The sequence below is a fragment of the Botryllus schlosseri genome, chromosome 16, assembly GCF_051294905.1.
Source record: "Botryllus schlosseri isolate E-star chromosome 16, Bs_hap1, whole genome shotgun sequence".
NCBI lineage: Eukaryota > Metazoa > Chordata > Ascidiacea > Stolidobranchia > Styelidae > Botryllus > Botryllus schlosseri.
The window spans coordinates 12,447,033-12,466,013 of NC_137251.1; the positions used below are offsets into that span (position 1 = coordinate 12,447,033).

Sequence of the window (18,981 nt, forward strand, 5' to 3'; positions counted from 1 at the left end):
TCCGAGTCACAAGTCAATCTCACTTTTATACTTATGACTCGAGTCAAGTCGAGTCATTTCAATTCACCCCGAGTCAAGTCCGAGTCCAAGTCAGCGAGCAGAGGGTCGAGTCCGAGTCATGGAATTATGACTCGAGTCCGAGTCCAAGTCATTGTGTAGCCAGTGGTTCTCAACCGCCGGTCCGCGGACCGGTGCCGGTCCGCGACGACATTCCTGCCGGTCCACGAGGTATATTACAATTTTTTACTTTAATTTCAAGATGCAATGTTGAAGGCTTGTCCTTTGATAAAATAAATATACCATCTAATTTTAAACTGATTCAAAATTTCGTGAGGTAACATTAGGGCTTGAAACATGTTCGATTTGACTTAAAGACGTTTCATTTGACGACATGCGAGCGACAAATACAGAACAGATACGAGCTCACTCATCGATAAACAGCGCAGTTTGATCATTGGTTTTCGATTCGTTTATTTTGTGCAGGACCGTAACTGGGGCACCCCAAACCGCCCTATTGGAGCGGGGCCGAGCTTGAAAAGGACCCAAAATTATTTCGAAAATGAACATAAATCATAGTGTTTTATTTGAAACTTTTTCCAACATTTTTCAATTTCTTTTGGGGCTTTGCACGATTTGGTGTCCGTAAATGTCTTGCTTATTAAATGCCCTTCTCCGAGAAATACGCATGATTTATATGCCTTTCGGCGTCAGCCATTACCACACCACGACGTATCCACACATAATGAAGTTTAGGTTAACATATGGGACTCCGAAATTTGGGCCAAAAATTTGGCCGCGAGAAAACCGCTTCAGTCGTGAATGATCGAAAATTTTTGCTATTGTCGCGATAAGCTACGTAAACTCTCTAATTACGCTGAGTAGACTGGATGTGATCACAAGTACAGGTGAAAACATCTATCCAAGTGTAGGGTCTGGGGACGAAGCCCCCGGAAGTTTGGCTTATCGCCATGTGGGGGCCCCAAGACCAATGTTTTTGGGGGTGGGCTGACGAAGTGCTTTTTCGGCCCGGATTTGCGGATAGCCGGTATAGCTGCTGTAATGTGTTTTCTTGCAGCACGCATGGTATTCGTAGTTGCCAGAGTAGCCTGCGTCTGGTGGCAGTGGGCAATCAACAAGGTAGCGCGACAAGGTGCTTGGTTCGACTCCGATGCGCTTCTTCTCTTGATATAGTCAAAGAGAAGAATATTATTTGAATTGGCGTGGCCGTTTAAACCCACGGCCTTCGGCGCGAAAGACTGTAAACGACTCTCGGCGGTAGCACGTTTATCTGGACAAGGCAATTTTACCTCGACTCAGCATACTCATGCACTATACCATAAAATCGCATGGATTCCATCTTGAATATAATTAAATACGATGAAAACCCTCTATATGTCACTCGCTAGCATCACATAATTGCAAAAAACGGTTGCATGCTTTACATTTTGACTTCATTTCAATATTGACAGTTCACCGGTCCGCCAGACATTTTTTGAAATTTTACCGGTCCGCGAGGCGAAAAAGGTTGAGAACCACTGGTGTAGACTGCTCAGTTTCCAGTTAAAGTCTTGGTAAACCCACTTTTTATAACTCTGTTTGGTGATATCGAATGTTTCCCATTTATAATATACTATGGTTGCCATATTTTTGTTTTACAAATTCCGGACGCTTTTCAGCGCCCACTAGCGGATTTCAAAGTGAGGAGTGAGAACATCGTCGATCAATATGACGTCACACCAGTAACGCTTTGTCTATCGACTAGAGGTAGTCACGATCCGGTTCAGGAGTATGTGGCTGTGTATTGTAAGTGGTAAACAGGGCCGAAGCCACATTTTTCAGCCCCCTCCTGCCGAAATAAACACTGATCTTGGACCCGCCGTAGGGTAGCCTATTCGATGCAACTTCTGGGGGCTTACTATATGCCTCTGGTCGTTAAATGATTTGAATGAATTGTGTCAGTATTATTGGTTCTTCCATATATTACTGTATGATTTTGATCCTCTCTCCGCCCACATGATCAGAGTTAGCGGTAGAGCTGGTGGAGGATGATGACTTCGAAAATGCAAGGAGCGTAATTGTACATCGTTAAGTCATGCTCATGTCACGCCGATAAGATTATTTATCAGCCTAATGCCGGTGCGCACTGCACCACTGAGCTATATAGACACCGCACATCCGGTGGTTTCCAACCTTTTTTGGTCGCGACTCCATTTCCAATTTGAAAATGTGCCGTGGCCCAGATAGAAATTTGATGAGCTGATTACTAATTAAATGTAGGTACAATTGCCCAGACTTACTCACGGCCTATATTGGAAGCTAATTACGTTCAACATCTTCGCGAACCCCAGAAAAAAAGGCAAACTACCCCCAGGTCTAGAATTAACATCTTTGAATATATCATCCAAACGGCCTGTCCTAAACCGACTCTATGAATATACCGTTATCTTGTAATTGCCATTACATGATTACAAATTTACAATCACACCTATTTTTGTAAATGAATGGTACTTTTTATTTATTTTTGATCGCCGTTTTTGCGAGGGTGATAGTCCCCATATTAAAACCAATATATATGATGCTAAATCGCGCGAAGCGCGGAGAAAAATTTCATGTAGGCCTAGCATATATCTGCCTAAAAATAATCTTGTTTATGTTGATTTATGAAAATATTATGAGCTTACTTCAAGCCTTCAAAATTCCGGACATTTAGGCATATTTTAGAAATTCCTCCCGGACGCAGTTTTTACAGTGAAATTCCGGACATGTCCGGGAAATTCCGGACGTATGGCAACCCTATAATATACCAATTTTCCTCACTTTTAGCAGTTTCTGGTCGCATATTCAAGTACCAGTACCAACAGACGAAATCCCAATAGTGTGTTGGCTTCGGAATTACAATGAAATGTCGGTCTTGGCCGTCTGAGTCTCGAGTCAATGACTTGGTTCGAGTCATGCGCAATGACTCGAGTCCAAGTCGAGTCAATACACAGATTGACTCGAGTCGAGTCGAGTCATTTCTGTATTTTGAAAAAAATGACTCGAGTCAAGTCGAGTCATCAGAAAATCGTGACTCGAGTCGGACTCGAGTCGAGTCATGACTTGAGTCATTACAACCCTGTTCCTATCTAATACCGAATACTGTGCACGCATATTTTCTGTACCACCATCACTGCCGTTTGTTATGTATTTTGGTTCGATGAAAATAAAGACTCTCTCTCTGTGTACATTGTACAGTCCCACAGGCAGAACCTTGTAAAATATATTCTGTTACCGTGCTACAGACGCTATTACACTTGGTTCGTATGAAAATTTCACTCATGAAAGCGATGACTTTTCAAAATCCAAAATGTAAAAAGTAAGTAGTTTTGCTTAACTAAAAACCATAGCCATTATAAGATACGATAAAAATGGTAAAGGCGCTATGCTAAAATCTGTTCGAGTACAGGTGGCATCAGTCCAAAAATAGAGACACTTGCGTACGTAGTAAAAATAAGCAACACTTACTTCAACAGTAATCAATGATTACTCTGAAAAGTAGAAGGACTTTGTTACTACATGGATATCTAGTCTATATCTGCGTTACTAAGCACTTATCCATTATTGCGGTTGCTCATATTATTATGGTGATGATCTTGACGCGTTTGCCGAACGTGACATATTAGATTTATTATGCCTGGAAAACTTGACAGCAGTAACTTGACCCTGTTGCATAATGCATAGGCGTACCTTTAAATATACTGAATTGCATAAGCGTACCTTTAATTTCATATTATTTCGTCGCGTGTTCGAGAGTCGAGACTTGCAAGAGAGGTCAAAGTGTGTGCATCAATGCAGAACTAGGCTGTGCTGTGGCAATTGGGTCAGGAGATCATAGGCCCGCTTCTGCTGCAGTGCGCAGCCTGGGACCCTGATTAAAAAGGGAAAATGTTTTGTACTGTACTGTACGGTACTTGCTTATGGCGCCACATTGTTGAAGATTAAAAGCAGTGGTTCTCCTGAAGTCCCCAAGATTCTCTGTCGATGTGCACTCTGACTCTGGCCCTGTCAAGATAGCGTAATGCTGACCTGGGCCCTGTATGAAATCGGTGTCCTGTCCTCACACTATGTTTCATTTTTTGATTTTTTTCATTAAATAACTTGGTAATCTTGGCGCTGGCGGCCACACCTCAAAATTCAATATAACCTCCATGCTATCCGTGATTGCTGAGCGCCTAGCAGGATGCCGGTAGCTGCGGATACCATTTTTCGAGTCTTTGGTATGACCCGGCCGGGGATCGAACCCACGACCTACCGCTCGAGAAGCCGGACGCATAACCATTACACTATCTCGCTCGACACACGAGGAAATAATGATTGGCTGTAATTACTAATCCTATAGAAAGAAAGAAAGAGTTGTACGACACTGAAACGTAAATGCAGGAACATAACAGTCCTCCCCTATAAGTTGAGAGGGTTAGGTTAGGGTAAGTTTTTGGGTTATACAGTTATACAGGTTATACAGTTACATGCTGAAGTGACGCTGATGTGTTCCATGCTGAACTGTCGTTTTCCATTGAAATCGAGTGATAAACGAGGAGCAATATGATAAAAGTTCGAGTGAATTGAAAGGCTTTTCCTGGTATGACATTGATCGGCGAGGGCCTAAATATGACTGCGTTAGAGTCATCATGGCTATTGATCGACTGACGAGGGATGATCAGATTATAAAACACCCTTTTCCCGAATCTGAGTATAGGCGAGATAACTTCAGTAAAATCGGCTTGTATTTTGACTTGAATTGGGACACTGGACATGCTCGACGACTGTGGGATTGCCGGCGAAATACTGATCCACTGTTCTACTCCGTCCGTCAATGAATGCACTGTAAAAAAGCCGTTGAGTTGAATGCCTACGCGATCGACAGCATGCGTAACGGTTTGGATTATGCCAAGTATCACTGGGAACACTTCGTAAGTCCGAGTGGACTATTTGTGGCGACACAATGGGCTCGCGGATTCGATCGCGCATTGTTTAGGAGATTTCCGATTGTCTAAAACAATGGGAATTTTCATCTTTGGGTTCGTTTTTGGGGGGGTTCCAGTGCCCGGAACCAGATAAAAATTATATATTCGGAATCAGTACAACAATAGCTTTCGGATAATACCGGTTATATTGAATTTTGAGGTGTGGCCGCCAGCGCTAAGATTACCAATAACTTTAACATGGAGAATCATTGCTTCTCACCTGATATATCAGGCAAAACGTATCGAAATTCCAGTAGGGACCTGGGCTGTGGGTTCAATCCTCGGCCGGCTCGGACCAAAACAAAGACCTGATCAGTAAATCTGGTATAGCTGCGACCTGCGACTTCCCACTCCAAGGCGAGTTGAGCATTTCCGGGATAGCATGGAGGGGTAGTGAAAAACTTGTAAAGCCATATACAAGGCTATTTATCTGTACCTTCCTTGTCCAGCGGCATATGTATACTAATGTACATCATGCACTCGTGGTCCAGAGTAGAATTGGTGGTAACGTCACGCGCAACTTTCCGTTTAATTACTTCTTTATTCTATGAAGGAAACCCTTTCACGCGCAACTTGTTGACGAAAACAACCACTGTTTCCAATCCGGGTCATGGTATATTGGTATATGCATGCACAGATCACGTACGTATATTTATATCAAGAGTTGGTGTATCAATAGTCAATAATCGTCAGATTATATTTTCATCTGAACAAGACACACACAATGTGCAATGCGAAAAAAGGCAATGCACTTCGGCGGCTCGGCCTAGTGCCCAAAGTCACTATTCCTTTTTTTTATGTTCGTCTCTATTCCGCAGCTCTTTCCATTCTTTGTAAGTCCTCTCTTTCATAGGTTTTTCTTCTGGGCTTTTTTGTCGCCGTATCAACAGCGAAGCGGGGGAAGAGGAACCCAGATAACCTCCGACGCGGAATCGTACCCAGGCCGCCTGGGCGGTAGGCGCTTATCGTCACCACTACGCCATCTCCCCCGCGTAGCCTATATGTAGGCCTAAATGCCGGATGCCGCAAAAACATCATGGACTGAAATATGTAGGCTTAACGTCCCATTCAGTGGTAGTTTGTGTGTTTGTGCTACAGGGTTGTAACCAAGTCAAAAGGCTCCGAGTCACAAGTCAATCTCACTTATAGTTTTGACTCGAGTCATTTTCAATTCAACACCGAGTCAAGTCCAAGTCAGCGAGCAGAGGGTCGAGTCCGAGTCATAGTAAATGACTCGAGACAAGTCCAAGTCATTGTGGTGACTGACCAGTTTCCAGTTGAAGTCTTGCTAAATCCGCTTTTTATAACTCTGTTTGGTGATGTCGCATGGTTTGCATTCACAATATACTAATTTTCCTCATTTTTAGCAGTTTCTGGTCGCAAGTACAAGTACCAATAGACGAAATCCCAATAGTGTGGTTACTTTACTATTCTTCGAAATTACAATGAAATGTCGGTCTTGGCCATCTGAGTCTCGAGTCATATGACTTGGTTCGACTCATGCGCAATGACTCGAGTCCAAGTCGAGTCAATACACAGATTGACTCGAGTAGAGTCATTTCCGCATTTTTTGAAAATGACTCAAGTCGAGTCATCATAAAATCGCGACTCGAGTCAGACACGAGTCGAGTCATGACTCGAGTCATTACAACCCTGATGTGTTGTGCATGTGTCAATTCGAGTTGAGCCAGTGACATGAAATGGGATTTAACGGAATTGACCCAATTTTATAACACAAATATCTTTTCCATATTAGCCTAATATATGTGCCTTCCTTTTGTTTCAAGATCCGTATTGATGTCAGATTAGGGTCCGTTTTTGACCATGAGCTACTTAACACTTGGTGATAACGAGAACGACGACGATTTTGCACCATCTCTTGGCGGGATGTCGTCAAACCTTGGATCCCTGTTTGGTATGAACGCACAGATGGACAATCGAGCTGGCAGCAATCAAAGTTTGACATATACCGCCCCGAAACCTCCAAGATCTGAAAAACCACAAGTGGCAAAGGAGGAAAAGAAGCCTGCTAGTGCTGGTGGTGTAGCAGCTGCTGTTGCTATATCCGCTTTTAAGTACATTGGAAATCAGTACGAGTCTCAGGGCAGGCTCGGGATGGCCTTACTTAGTAATTATGCAGAGAAAGACTACAAGATATTGATGTACGTAAGCAAACAACAACCAGTGACGACAGCAAAGATTTCGCATAACTTTCAGTTCAATGTTCAGCCTAACAATTACGCCAGCTTTCATGATGATCAGCGTCAAGCGTGGTCGATACTATTTCCCTCACTGGAGCAGTTGACAAACTTTGCTAAGCAAATTTGTCTTGCAAAATACCATTGCCAAAGTGAATATGGCGTGATATCCCAAGACCTTGATCACGGTGAATCCAATTCTCAGCCCATGGCCGTTGGAGATTCTGTTGAGGCTAAATATACAGGTTGGCTTGTCAAGCCACAAGATGGCGCTTTGGGCTCTGTGTTTGATTCGAACCATAACACCGACAAATTTTTTCGTTTCAAAACTGGTAAAGGTAAAGTAATTAAAGGCTGGGAGGAAGGTATGCTGGGTATGAAAAAAGGAGGAAAGAGATTTATGATTATACCGCCAGCTCTGGCGTATGGCTCTAAAGCTGTTGGTAATCGTGTGCCGGCCAATTCGATATTGTCATTCGAAGTCGATATCATCAGAATGAAGCACGCGAATCCAATGCCACAGTCTGACCCGTCTCCTCCAGTAGTACAAAAGGATGGAAGAACTAGCAGCACGAATTCATTGAACAATGCTCCTTCTGCGCAGTCGGACAACATTCCTGAATTTCCGCAAGACACGGTTAAAGAACGGACTGCGTCTTTGAATGAACAAATGGCAGGTCATCCATCGAACACGGGAAAAGCAGATATTTTATCAAGAATGGCTAGAGTAGGCCAGCCAATGCTTCCGGTGAAACCAACGATGCAACCACAAGAATCGCCTGTTTCTCCTCATTCTGTAACTCCTGAAGTCTACAACGCTCCAAATCAAGCTGATAATCGCAGTGTGTATTCAAATAGTCCAGGATTGCAATCAAATCCAGTTGCTCCACCGGTTGAGTATCAAAGGATCGCGTACAGTCCACAGAATATGCATGCAACACAAATGCCTGTTATGCAACCGGCCATGCCCAGTAACGTGCATTATCATCATCCCGGAGTCGTAGGATTAAATGATGTGTCGCGGCAGGCTTATCATCCCTCGTTTCAGCAGCAATTTATTACACCCGGTGTTGATATATTGCCCGCCATTCTCACTGAGTCGCAGAGCAGTAATAAAAAGTTGAAATCCTTGATGGAGAAAGTGGATGAAGTATCGGAGAAGGTTGGCAAATTAAAATCGAAAGAGCATAACGAATACAGGCAATCTTTTGATATGATGGACGCCGCGCAAATATCCTTCAACATCCAGAGAATCATGCAAGAAAACGAACGAGTGAAGAAACAAATTGTAGACAGAGACAAGCTCGTACAACAGCAGAGCGATAAAATCACAGATCTCATGCAAAAAAATCAGAAACTGATCGAAGAAAGTCATGACCAGATGGCGAAACGCAGCAGCACTTTTAACGAACACATGGGGTTAACGCAAGAAAAGAATTTGAAATTGGAGCAGGAGAAATTGGAGTTGTCGAACAAGGTGAGTGATAGCGCGTCGAAAATATGCGAGCTGCAACTCGCCTTGGCTGACGCCACTGATAGAGCAAAGTCTTTGGAAAAGGTGGCAAAAGCAACTGCCGGACAGCAGGAGAATCAATTACGTATCGAACAGTTGGAAAAGGAGCTGTCTGCCTCACAGACGCGATTATCGGCGGCTAAATCTGAAATCGAAACACTGAAGGTAGCTTCAGAAGAAAACTTGGCGGCCGTGCGGCAAGAAAAAGGCGACAGTGTCAAAACCCAACGCGCTCTAGAGTCGGAAATTGAAACGTTGAAAAAAGATATCCTGGAATCGAAATCGCGGCACGAAGAAGAAATGTCTCGTGCTCAAAAGAAGTATCACGACAACGCTCTTCAAAGGCAGGAAACGGTCGAAGAGAATTGGAAAGAGAAATGTAAAAACGCAGTCGCCAGGGTATCGAAAGCGGCGGAAGACAAGATCAAAGATCTGGAAGACGAAAACGAGGGTCTCGCTAAAAAGACGGAAGCCTTCCAACAAAAACTGCTTCAAATTCGCAAAGCGTACGAAGCGAAGGTCGGCGAAGAAGAAGGCTTGAGAGGCCGGTTGTCCGAGTTGGATGGCGTGCAGCAAAAGTACGAAAATTTGCGGAAGCAAGCGATATCGATGAAGCAACAGTACGAGGACAAGATATCGGAACTGTCTGATAAGGACGCCGTCGAGAGTCCGGAAGGGAAGATAAAGGCGGTGATGAATCGCGTTTTCCAAGACATCCGATCGCAAATCGAACCTGACACCGAATACGCTGGCGGTAAAGTGCATTCCGTTGTTCTTTCGGTCATCAAATCGACGACGTTGAGTTTGCTGAAATCCGTAGAATCTGAGGAGGAAGAGGAGAGTGAAAACGAGGAAAGTGACGGAGACGAGGAAAGCGCCGAGGATGCGGAAGTTGATGCGGCTGATACAAAGCATGAAGCTGTGCGTTTAGAATCTAATGACACGGCAGAGGAAGTTTCGCCGAAATCGGTTGACGCCAGCGAGCCGGTGAACGCCAGCTCTCCTGCAGATCATTTGCAGTGTGATACTGGAGACGGTAAGCGTCAGGAAAATGTGCCGGAGCCTGACAAATCTACTGTAACCCCTGATGTTGAGCAGATTCTAGAAAAAGACGCAGTTGATTCTGATACCGGTGATGCTGAGAATGCAGATGTCCAAGCAAATACTGGCTCAGAAGATAGCAGTGTTCAGTCGTCAGATGGTAAATCGTCAACCATGCCTGCTGAAAACGGTGATACTGACCGAAGTGACAGGGTTTCTCTTGACGATTCCAAGCCTACGCCTCCACCGTTGTTTGATGAAGGGGATGATGACGACGATCTGGATTGGCTTTCTTGATCAGGCCGAGTCGAATATTTACAGCCTTTTTGAAGACTTTTTTTCTTGTACCACGTAATATATGCAATAGGATTGACTGTTTATGTTGATAGATGCTTGATTTTTCAGCAGCCTGAAATGACTCTGGCCAACCTGTAACTGAGAGCAATTTTCGTGATCATATACGATTGAAAATGGACTATTTTGTCTTGCAGTTTGAATGTTCCCCCGAATAGTAAAGATTTTTGTGTATTCTACCAATGTATCTTCTGTAAAGTGATCTGTTGTGACCAAAAGTGTGTATGCCGCTGTCTTTTTCTATATTCTATTCGTCGTTTCAGATACGCCAAGTCAAAGTCGGAGGTGGTCGAAAGTATTAACGCCATAAATTTCTACTCAATTGCAGGTAGAAGTAGCAATTACTAGGCCACGTCAAAACTACTTCAAGTTGAAGTAAAAATAGAAAGGTCTGAAAAATCCTCGAGTAGTTTGAAAATTAGATTTCATCACAGGTAGCATATTTTTAGTAGTTTATTATAGGTGGCTACTTTTTCAATTGCAAAATGTATTTTCGCGACTAACATACAATACAAATATATTCCATTTTCGTGATACATGACAATGTCACTCATAAAAGCTATACAAACTCATTGCAAAACTACTTAATAATTTTCAAAATCCAAAGTGTAAAAAGTAAATAGTTTTCCTTGAGAACTGGTAAGCACCAGTTGGAGTACTCTAAAAACACAACTACTTGAGTAAGCGGAAGTACGTAAATATACTTAATTACTCCAAAAAAGTAGATGGACGTTGATACTGACCACCTCTGGCTGGAACTTAGCTTTTCATTGTTTTCGCTCAGCTTAGCAACAGCCAGTGAATCCATTCAAAGTCAAGTCTACGGTATTGCTTGTATTTGAATGGTATGTAATTTTGATTTGGGTTTCTCATTGGTTATCATATCATATAGGCCTACCCTGCTATCTGTGCCACAGGCAGGTGCGTAGCCAGCCGAAAAATAAGGGGGGGGTTTGAAATAAAAGGGGGGGGTTTCGATTTTTCCCGAATTTAGTAACGTAGCATCGATTCATTAGGGTTAAGTACATGCGATGCGTAAATAACGATTATACAACATCCCCGTGTTGGCGATTATAGGCGTATGATAAGCTTGTCGACGAGTCCGGAAGTACTGGTAATTAGCGACTCCCTGATCTGTCGTGAACAATGAAATACGCACGCGTCGAACATTTGAATACGAGCGTTTATCAACGCGCTGAACAATTAAATTCGCGCGCTTATCAAAGCGTCCAACAATTAAATACGCCTGCTCATCATTGCGTCTTGTGTCTTACGTAGCCTCGGCGACGATTTGCGCAAGTAAAAATTTACGAGTTTTTATGGAATATGTGCTATAATGACGCCGATTTCAGGTGGTTCAAACCTTACCTCTTATAACTCACGCCTACTGGACTATAACTGAAGACTAGTGGAAATCAATTACGCATGTACGCACGCGTCGAACATGATTGCGGACATTCGATGTCATTCACAGGGATATCTTCAGTGCGCCACCTGCGTAGACTATGTGAAGATATGACAGTGACGCCAGGCAAACTTGATATGAGATATTTGAAGGAAAGGACTAAATCTTTATCCGAAGAAGAAAAAATTGTCACCTTAATGATAGATGAGGTTTACACAGCACAGCGCGTGGAATATACAAGCGGTTCTTTCATTGGTTTAACGGAAAGTGGGAATACCGCCAAGACGGTTCTAACATTCATGGTGCAATCACTTTTCGGGAAGTACAAGGATGTGGTTTGTCTCATTCCGGTTGACAAACTTGACACTAAGACGCTGCGAACATGGTTTGATATAGTAATGGAAACGATCAACGATATGCTACTGGTGATAGCAATATCAACGGACAATCATGTCTGTAACCGGAAATTGTTCATGGATCTCTGTAATGGAGAACTTTGTCACAGCATCGAACATCCTCATCGACCAGGAAAAAAATTATTCCTGATTTTTGATTTTACTCACAATTTCAAAAACATCTTCAACCATTTTGTGAATAAGAAGCAGATGCATCCCCCTATTAAAGGCAATGAGGATATATTTGATGGGCCATGCCATGCAAAGTTCCTCCATATCAAAAACCTCTATGCTCTGGAAGAAGGCAAGACATTGAAAGTTGCACATCAGCTCAAAAAAGTATCTCTTGACCCCAGCAGCATTGCTCGAACTTCGCCCCAGCACGCTTTGAGCGTGTTTAGCGAATCAACGGTACTGGGACTAAAACACTTCGCAGCGGATGGACATCCAGAATTTAAGGAAACTTCACGATATGTTGAATTCATCCTCACCATTTGGAATATCATGTCCGTTAAAAGCCCAAGTAAAGGTAAGTTACATTATACACGTTTCTCGCTGTAATTTGACTTCAACCTAATGCAACAAAATATTCGTTTCAGCCCTGCGGAAGAGGAATTCATTTTTTACGCCACTGCACATGGGTGAAGATCATCCCGGTGTTAACTATTTAAGAAGAGCCATAGACATTTTCAAGGATTGGCAAAAATCGGGTCGTGCTGGTCTCAGCAATGAAACATTCATGGCCTGTATTCAGACAATGGGGGCTGTGCTATCGTTGACGGAGTATCTTCAAGCAAACCACAATGTGCAATATTTATTATCCGGCAAAATAATGTCGGACCCGATCGAAGCCCGATTTGGGATGTACCGCCAGAGCAATGGCGGTAATTTCTTCATGTCTGTGAAGCAATTGCTGCTGGCGGAAAAGAAAATCCGGTGTCTAAGCCTGCTGCGACAGGACAAACTGTCCGGAGTAATCACCAGTTATGAACCGGGCGAGGAAGATGCATCAGCAAACCGCGAAGATTTCCAGTGGCTTGCTGACTTTATGCAAACTGCTGACACGGATGATGTGGACGATACTGATGCATCTGTTGTATTCTACGTTAGTGGGTACATTGGTCGCTCAATTTTTCGCCGTAGGAATTGTGACGACTGCAAAGGCATGCTTATATCCGGTATTAATAATGCTCCAGATCTTCAGGGCGGCATTCCTGAGAAATATAAAACAATATTTCTCATGGCAGATCGTGGAGGACTTGCTGAACCGACTGAAATTTGCTATGCTATTACATTATTGGCTGTGCAGTATTTCTCAGCTGTTTCAGCAGATGAAGATACATTAAAAAAGCTGATGTGTTGTATGAATCAGCGCAATGTTTTCTTAGATGCAATGCGTCATGTTGTGTCTTCTTCTTCTGTTCTTTGTCGCCTAATGGAAGTCGAATGTAAATCTAGTCATTCGAACTTCAATCTTATTGTGCAAAGTGCTTTTAATTGTTTTGCAAAGAATCACCTCAAGCGTTTGAATAGCAAACCGATGCTTGAGGAGGCACCGAAGAAAAATTTTCGCAAGATCCGTAAACTGACCTCAAAGGCTTCTGCTAAATGCTAGGCCAGTGTTCGATTTCCCATTTTGACGTCACCATCACAACTGTGACATCCTGGTCATCATTTTTTATGTTGTTTCCTAATAAACATGAACAAAACACATGTCCTGGATGTTTTCTCAGTACTTTTTCTAGGTACATGGTTGCATCGACATCGGCCTGCTATCGGTCGCCCCTTAAAACCGTGTCCCATCCCGAAGTTCTAGATATCCCTGGTCATTCAGTTACGAGATGTCACTCTTTAATCACAATCGCTAATCAGCTTATACTTAATAGCATTTTATCTAAGCCATCGAGAAATAGGAGCCAAAGCATGGTAGGCCCAAGACGCGGTAGTTAGGCTATCGATATCTTTAGTACTAGGCCTATTGCAGATGCGATTGTGATTGCCAGCGAAGATATCGTGCACATGCACACCAAGCCAATGCAGATGTGATTGTGAAGGCCAGTGACGATATCGTGCGCACAGAGCCTATTGCAGATGTGATTATTCAAGCCAGCGGAATTAGGCTTGTCGGAGACGCGGTAAGTCAGGCTAGCAATGATTGCCGAACGCGCGACAATGAATGACCCGATTTCGCCAATCATCTCAGCGGGAGATCGTGTCGCGTTACATTGTGCAGTGCAATGCGCACGGACGAATCTGGCTAATTAGCAACACGCCTTTCGTTAATTGGCCGCGACTTTCGTTAATTCGCCGCGCGCAATACTGATAATACGACTTATTGAATTGCAACCGACTATTAGCGTCAGAGCGGTCATTTAAAAAGAGCAAGGTTTCGCGTTAAAGGAGGGGGTTTCGCGTTTCTAAAGGAGGGGGTTTCGCGTTTCTAAAGGAGGGGGTTTCGACCCCCGAAACCCCCCCCTGGCTACGCGCCTGGCCACAGGCGTAGCCAAGAAGCCAGATGACTCCTTTGCCTCTTGAATTCCGACCTGAACATAGTGACGTCGTCTGTTTTATTACGTTACAATGTGTCCTGTGCTTCTCATCATTGGAAAAATTCACCACCATTCCAAATTTTCGTTTATTGGCCTGATTTGACTTATGTTATTAATAACATATATAGATATATGTATTGCGACAGCGAACCATGCTATGTGCAATATTACACTCCTTGCAAACGTTTGCCTGATTTGATATTATTTGAAAATATAATCAAGACACCAACAATAATTCTCCTGATCAGCAGGATATTATTTGGACACAAGCAGAGACATAAATAGTTACTAGTTAGTACTTTTTGTCAAATATCAGTTTAACCTCACTCACAAGTTGAGATATGGGATAAATGTAGAAAGAAGGTACCACCTGTAGGCAGGACCGTAACTGCCCCCCCCCCCATCATCGCAATTGGAGAGGCCCGAGCTCGAAGGGGGCCCTAAATTATTTCGTGAAGTAACATGAATTCTAGAGTCTTGTTTTGGAAATTTATGCAACTGTCTAAAAAAAGGTCGTGCTGTGCGCTATTTACTGTTGCCAAATGTCTTGATTATTGGGTACCCTCCCACCAACAAATATAACGCATGATTTATAGAAGTAGGCACTTTGGCGTCGGGCGTCACTGTGCCACGACGCACCAAGACGTATGAAGCTATAGCCATGTAACATGCGACTCCGAGAAGTGTGCCAGAACGATCAGCAGCAAGAAGACCTCAGCCGAAAAGGAATGCCCTTGTACTGACCGAAAACTTCGATATATATATATAAATATTAGGGTTACCATACGTCCTCATTTTAGGGGATTTGTCCTCTTTTTTGAAAGTGTCCTCGGAGGAAGCCCTTTTGTCCTCTTTTTTGAGAATGTAGGTCATATATATAGCAAAATGCGACTGAAATGCCGTAAATCAGCAACGAAGTGACGGTCCGGCGGGTATTTCGGGAGCTGGGCGGGAAGTTGACCTTTTTTATAGTCAACCACCTGACAATGTGGAGGAAAAAACGGTATTTTGGGCGCTGGGCGGGAAAGATGACCTTTTTTTTGTAGTCAACCGAACACAAAGTGGGAAAAAAAACGTTTTTTGAGAATTCTTCTCCGGTTATGCAAGTCTGAAAATTCTGAAAAAGTGTCCTCTTTTCAGATTTCCAAAATATGGTAGGCTAACCCTAAAATATATACAATGCATATATGTTTAATTGCCAATATTAGCCTAAATGGCTGGTGCCGAATGTTCCTGTCCTGTCGATCTAAACCCCACAGGAAAAAATTATTTGCCAGTAAAGAAATACCAATTTGAAATCGTGAGCGTCTTCTAGTTTAGTACGTTCTGACGATTTCAATATCTTTTGACGTAACATTTATATGGAGGGCCACGAAATATCATCATGTAACGAAGTCGTTATACCTAGGGCTGGGCAAAATCGAGTACCTGAGTGATTCGATTCTGAATCACGTAATATTAGGCTTACCATATTTTGAAAATGTAAAAAGAGGACACTTTTTCAGAAAAACCGGAGTAGAATTCTGAAAAACCGGTGAATTTTTCCCACTTTGTGATCGGTTGACTAAAAAAAAAAAAAGTCATCACTTCTGCTCAGAGCTCAAAATACCGTTTTTCTCTCCACATTGCCAGGTGGATGACTAAAAAAAAAAAAAAAGGTCATCTTTTCGCTCAGAGCTAAAATTCACCGTTTTTCACTCCGAAATATCCGCCGGAGCGTCACTTCTGTGCTAACTTGCGGCATATCACTCGCAATTTGCTCTAAATCTGACCTAAATTTTCAAAAAAGAGGACAAAATCTCAAAAAAGAGGACAAAAGGGCGTCCTCCTGTAGCTGACCTCCGTCTGTAGTTGATCACACACGATTCAACAACTGCTGCAGAGCTTTATTATACGTCCGTCCGCCGAAGCGGCCAGAAGCTAAAGAGGAAGTGAAAGCACGATGCGATAATACAACAACTGACGTAATGGGCAGTATAGAGCACGGCTGCCACACTATTCCCCATCAAACTTGAGAAGTGCCTATAAAAGCACTCTCACAAACTACAATAAAAAAAAACAGCAACATCAAAACCGACAAGTTCAAAATCACCAACAAAATCGCAAACATCCGCATGACCGCATCACATTAGCAGAACACTAACCCTAAACTAACATCAGTGAACAATTCCCTAAACTAAAACCCTAACAACGCCGCGCCACATCAACGGGAGAGTCACATGCTCCATCCCCTCTTCATGACATCGGACCGGGAGAGTCACAAGCTCCATCCCCTCCACGCGCGCTCACATCAGTTCCGCCAGTGAAACAGTCATTACCAGGCCGTGTTATTTTTGGCATATGCCAAAACTGCCAAAAATAGCTTATTTTTGGCATTTTTCAATTTTTATTTTTGGCAGTTTTGGCATCGACCTCTAAATAGATATTTTCAGACTCGAATTAGTCATAAAAACGCTTTATTTGGGTCAGTTTATCAATAGAGACCAAAAAATGTGCAGCATCCACTTATAATCAGTACCAACAAACAATAAGAAGAAAAAACCTAACGATTACATAGGTTAATAATATCAAACGAAACCACAAAATGTGCAGTATCCATTCGTAATCGGTGCCAATAAGCAAAAAGAATGAGAAGCCTAACAAACACGCCCAACGCTTGATTGTTGCAGCTTTTGAATAGACTTAAATTGTGTGCACTGTAACAGTGCTTCCAAACTCAGGTCAGCAAAATTTGTCCTGAATTAATTTTTCGCCCAACGAATCTGGGAAATATCGGCTTCAACAGTAGCCGTTGAGGGAAAGAATGGTGCCAGTCCTCCACAAAGAGGTTTTCAGAGCTTCAAAATTTCAGAGGGCAAGAACCGCCTTCCAAGCATCATGAAAAGAGATCATTGCGCTAGTGCCATCGATCTCATCGCGGAGAGAATTTTCTTCCCGATACTTTTCCAGGAGTTACCTGTGTTGTCTCTCAACACATTCTATTTTGTAGCGCGACCATCCCCTCTCCATCAGTCTACCGATATATTTTAGGAGGACTTTTGTCACGTCAGATGGCTTTAATATTATCAACTCACATGGAAGAGTCCTGGGAAGGTTAGCTTGTTTAAGAACATTAACGCAACAAGACTGTCTGGCAAAACGAGACTGCAGCTCAGAAATAGCTGGACTGTTTGTTGTGTCACAATGTTCAACTCGATCACAATGCCAAAATCGTGGTTGAATTTGGGGGTTCCAGATCCATGAGCAGAATACAATTTATATTTTAGTAATCAGTACAGCGGCAGCTTTCCATTGATATCCGTTTTATCAAATTTTGCGCTCGGCAAGCCGGTCAAAAATGGCCGTAAAATTGCCTTTGGACAAATGGAAAGTATGACGTAAACCAAATGCAGTCAGCCGTTCAATCTCGCTGTGCCCACACCATATAGGACACCATGCTTTTTGCCCTGATGGGTAGGCTGGAACCATAGAGTAAGAATCCTGCCCTTCACACACGCTCTTCTCGCGTGTAATGCGGTCCTGTTAACACAACACTATGAAAGAAATACACTATTGGCAGGCCGTGTTATTTTTGGCATATGCCAAAAATTAAGTTATTTTTGGCATTTTCAAATTTTTATTTTTGGCAGTTTTGGCATCTGGCTCCTAAAATGCCAAAAATAACACGGCCTGGTCATTACGAAGTGAAGCCATCAGTCAAGTCTTCAAACTTCTCATATCGATGCAAAACTGCTTCTTCAATCGGTTCAAATAGCCAATGCCGTAATCGAATTTCCGCCAACTTTCAGCATACCGTTACTGTCCAGGAATCTTCAGACTTGCAGCATAATTAATGAAGTAACGTTTTTAGCGTGCTCGCCATTGTAGCTGACCTCCGTCTGTAGTTGATCACACACGATTCAACAACTGCTGCAGAGCTTTATTATACGTCCGTCCGCCGAAGCGGCCAGAAGCAAAAGAGGAAGTGAAAGCACGATGCGATGATACAACAACTGACGTAATGGGCAGTATAGAGCACGGCTGCCACACTCCGAGGACACTTTCAAAAAAGTCAAAAAAGAGGACAAATCCTCTTAAAAGAGGACGTATGGTAAGCCTACGTAATATGCTTCGAGTCGAGTCGAGTAATCGAGTATCACTCATTATGACGTCATAACAGAATGTAATACGTCAAAGTTCAAATATGTACCGTTTGTGCCCCCACAATGAATATAACGCCTGTTATCCATCTCATAAATGATACTTTGATATTTTTTCGGCAATACCGATTTAATTTCACTTGGCGACAATGTGGGATGATCATGACTTCGGAAATGTGCTACGTCCAGTAACCTTCGTAGCTTTGTACTATATGTTTCGTGCGCTACGATAACATAACATAACATGGTTGGGATATATTTTTGATCTGAACAAGTCACACACAATGCACAATGCGATAAGACACAATGCGATGTCATGAACAGATAGGAGGATGTCGAACGACACGCATCAGTAGCGATCCTTTACTCTAACATCCACCTCGG

At 42.9% G+C, this 18,981-nt stretch overlaps 2 protein-coding genes across 3 annotated transcripts in view; both read left to right on the plus strand.

The window, feature by feature from the left end:
- LOC145458237 (integrin alpha-11-like) overlaps positions 1-18,981 on the plus strand; it is a 329,408-nt gene that overhangs the window by 292,745 nt on the left and 17,682 nt on the right. The window lies entirely within an intron of this gene.
- LOC145458242 (uncharacterized) lies at positions 6,730-14,693 on the plus strand. Of its 2 annotated transcripts, none has more exons than XM_080336568.1 (2): positions 6,730-11,026; positions 14,407-14,693. In XM_080336568.1, exon 1 carries the CDS (start codon positions 6,828-6,830, stop codon positions 10,050-10,052), a length of 3,225 nt encoding a protein of 1,074 aa, XP_080192694.1. In that variant the 5' UTR covers positions 6,730-6,827; the 3' UTR covers positions 10,053-11,026; positions 14,407-14,693. The 2 variants fall into 2 exon arrangements, with proteins under 2 accessions (XP_080192694.1, XP_080192696.1); XM_080336570.1 differs by having other exon boundaries at positions 6,730-11,017; positions 14,418-14,693.

Excerpts from the sequence above, each read along its gene's own strand:
- LOC145458242 (XM_080336568.1), top strand. The coding sequence starts at position 6,828 with ATGAGCTACTTAACACTTGGTGATAACGAGAACGACGACGATTTTGCA.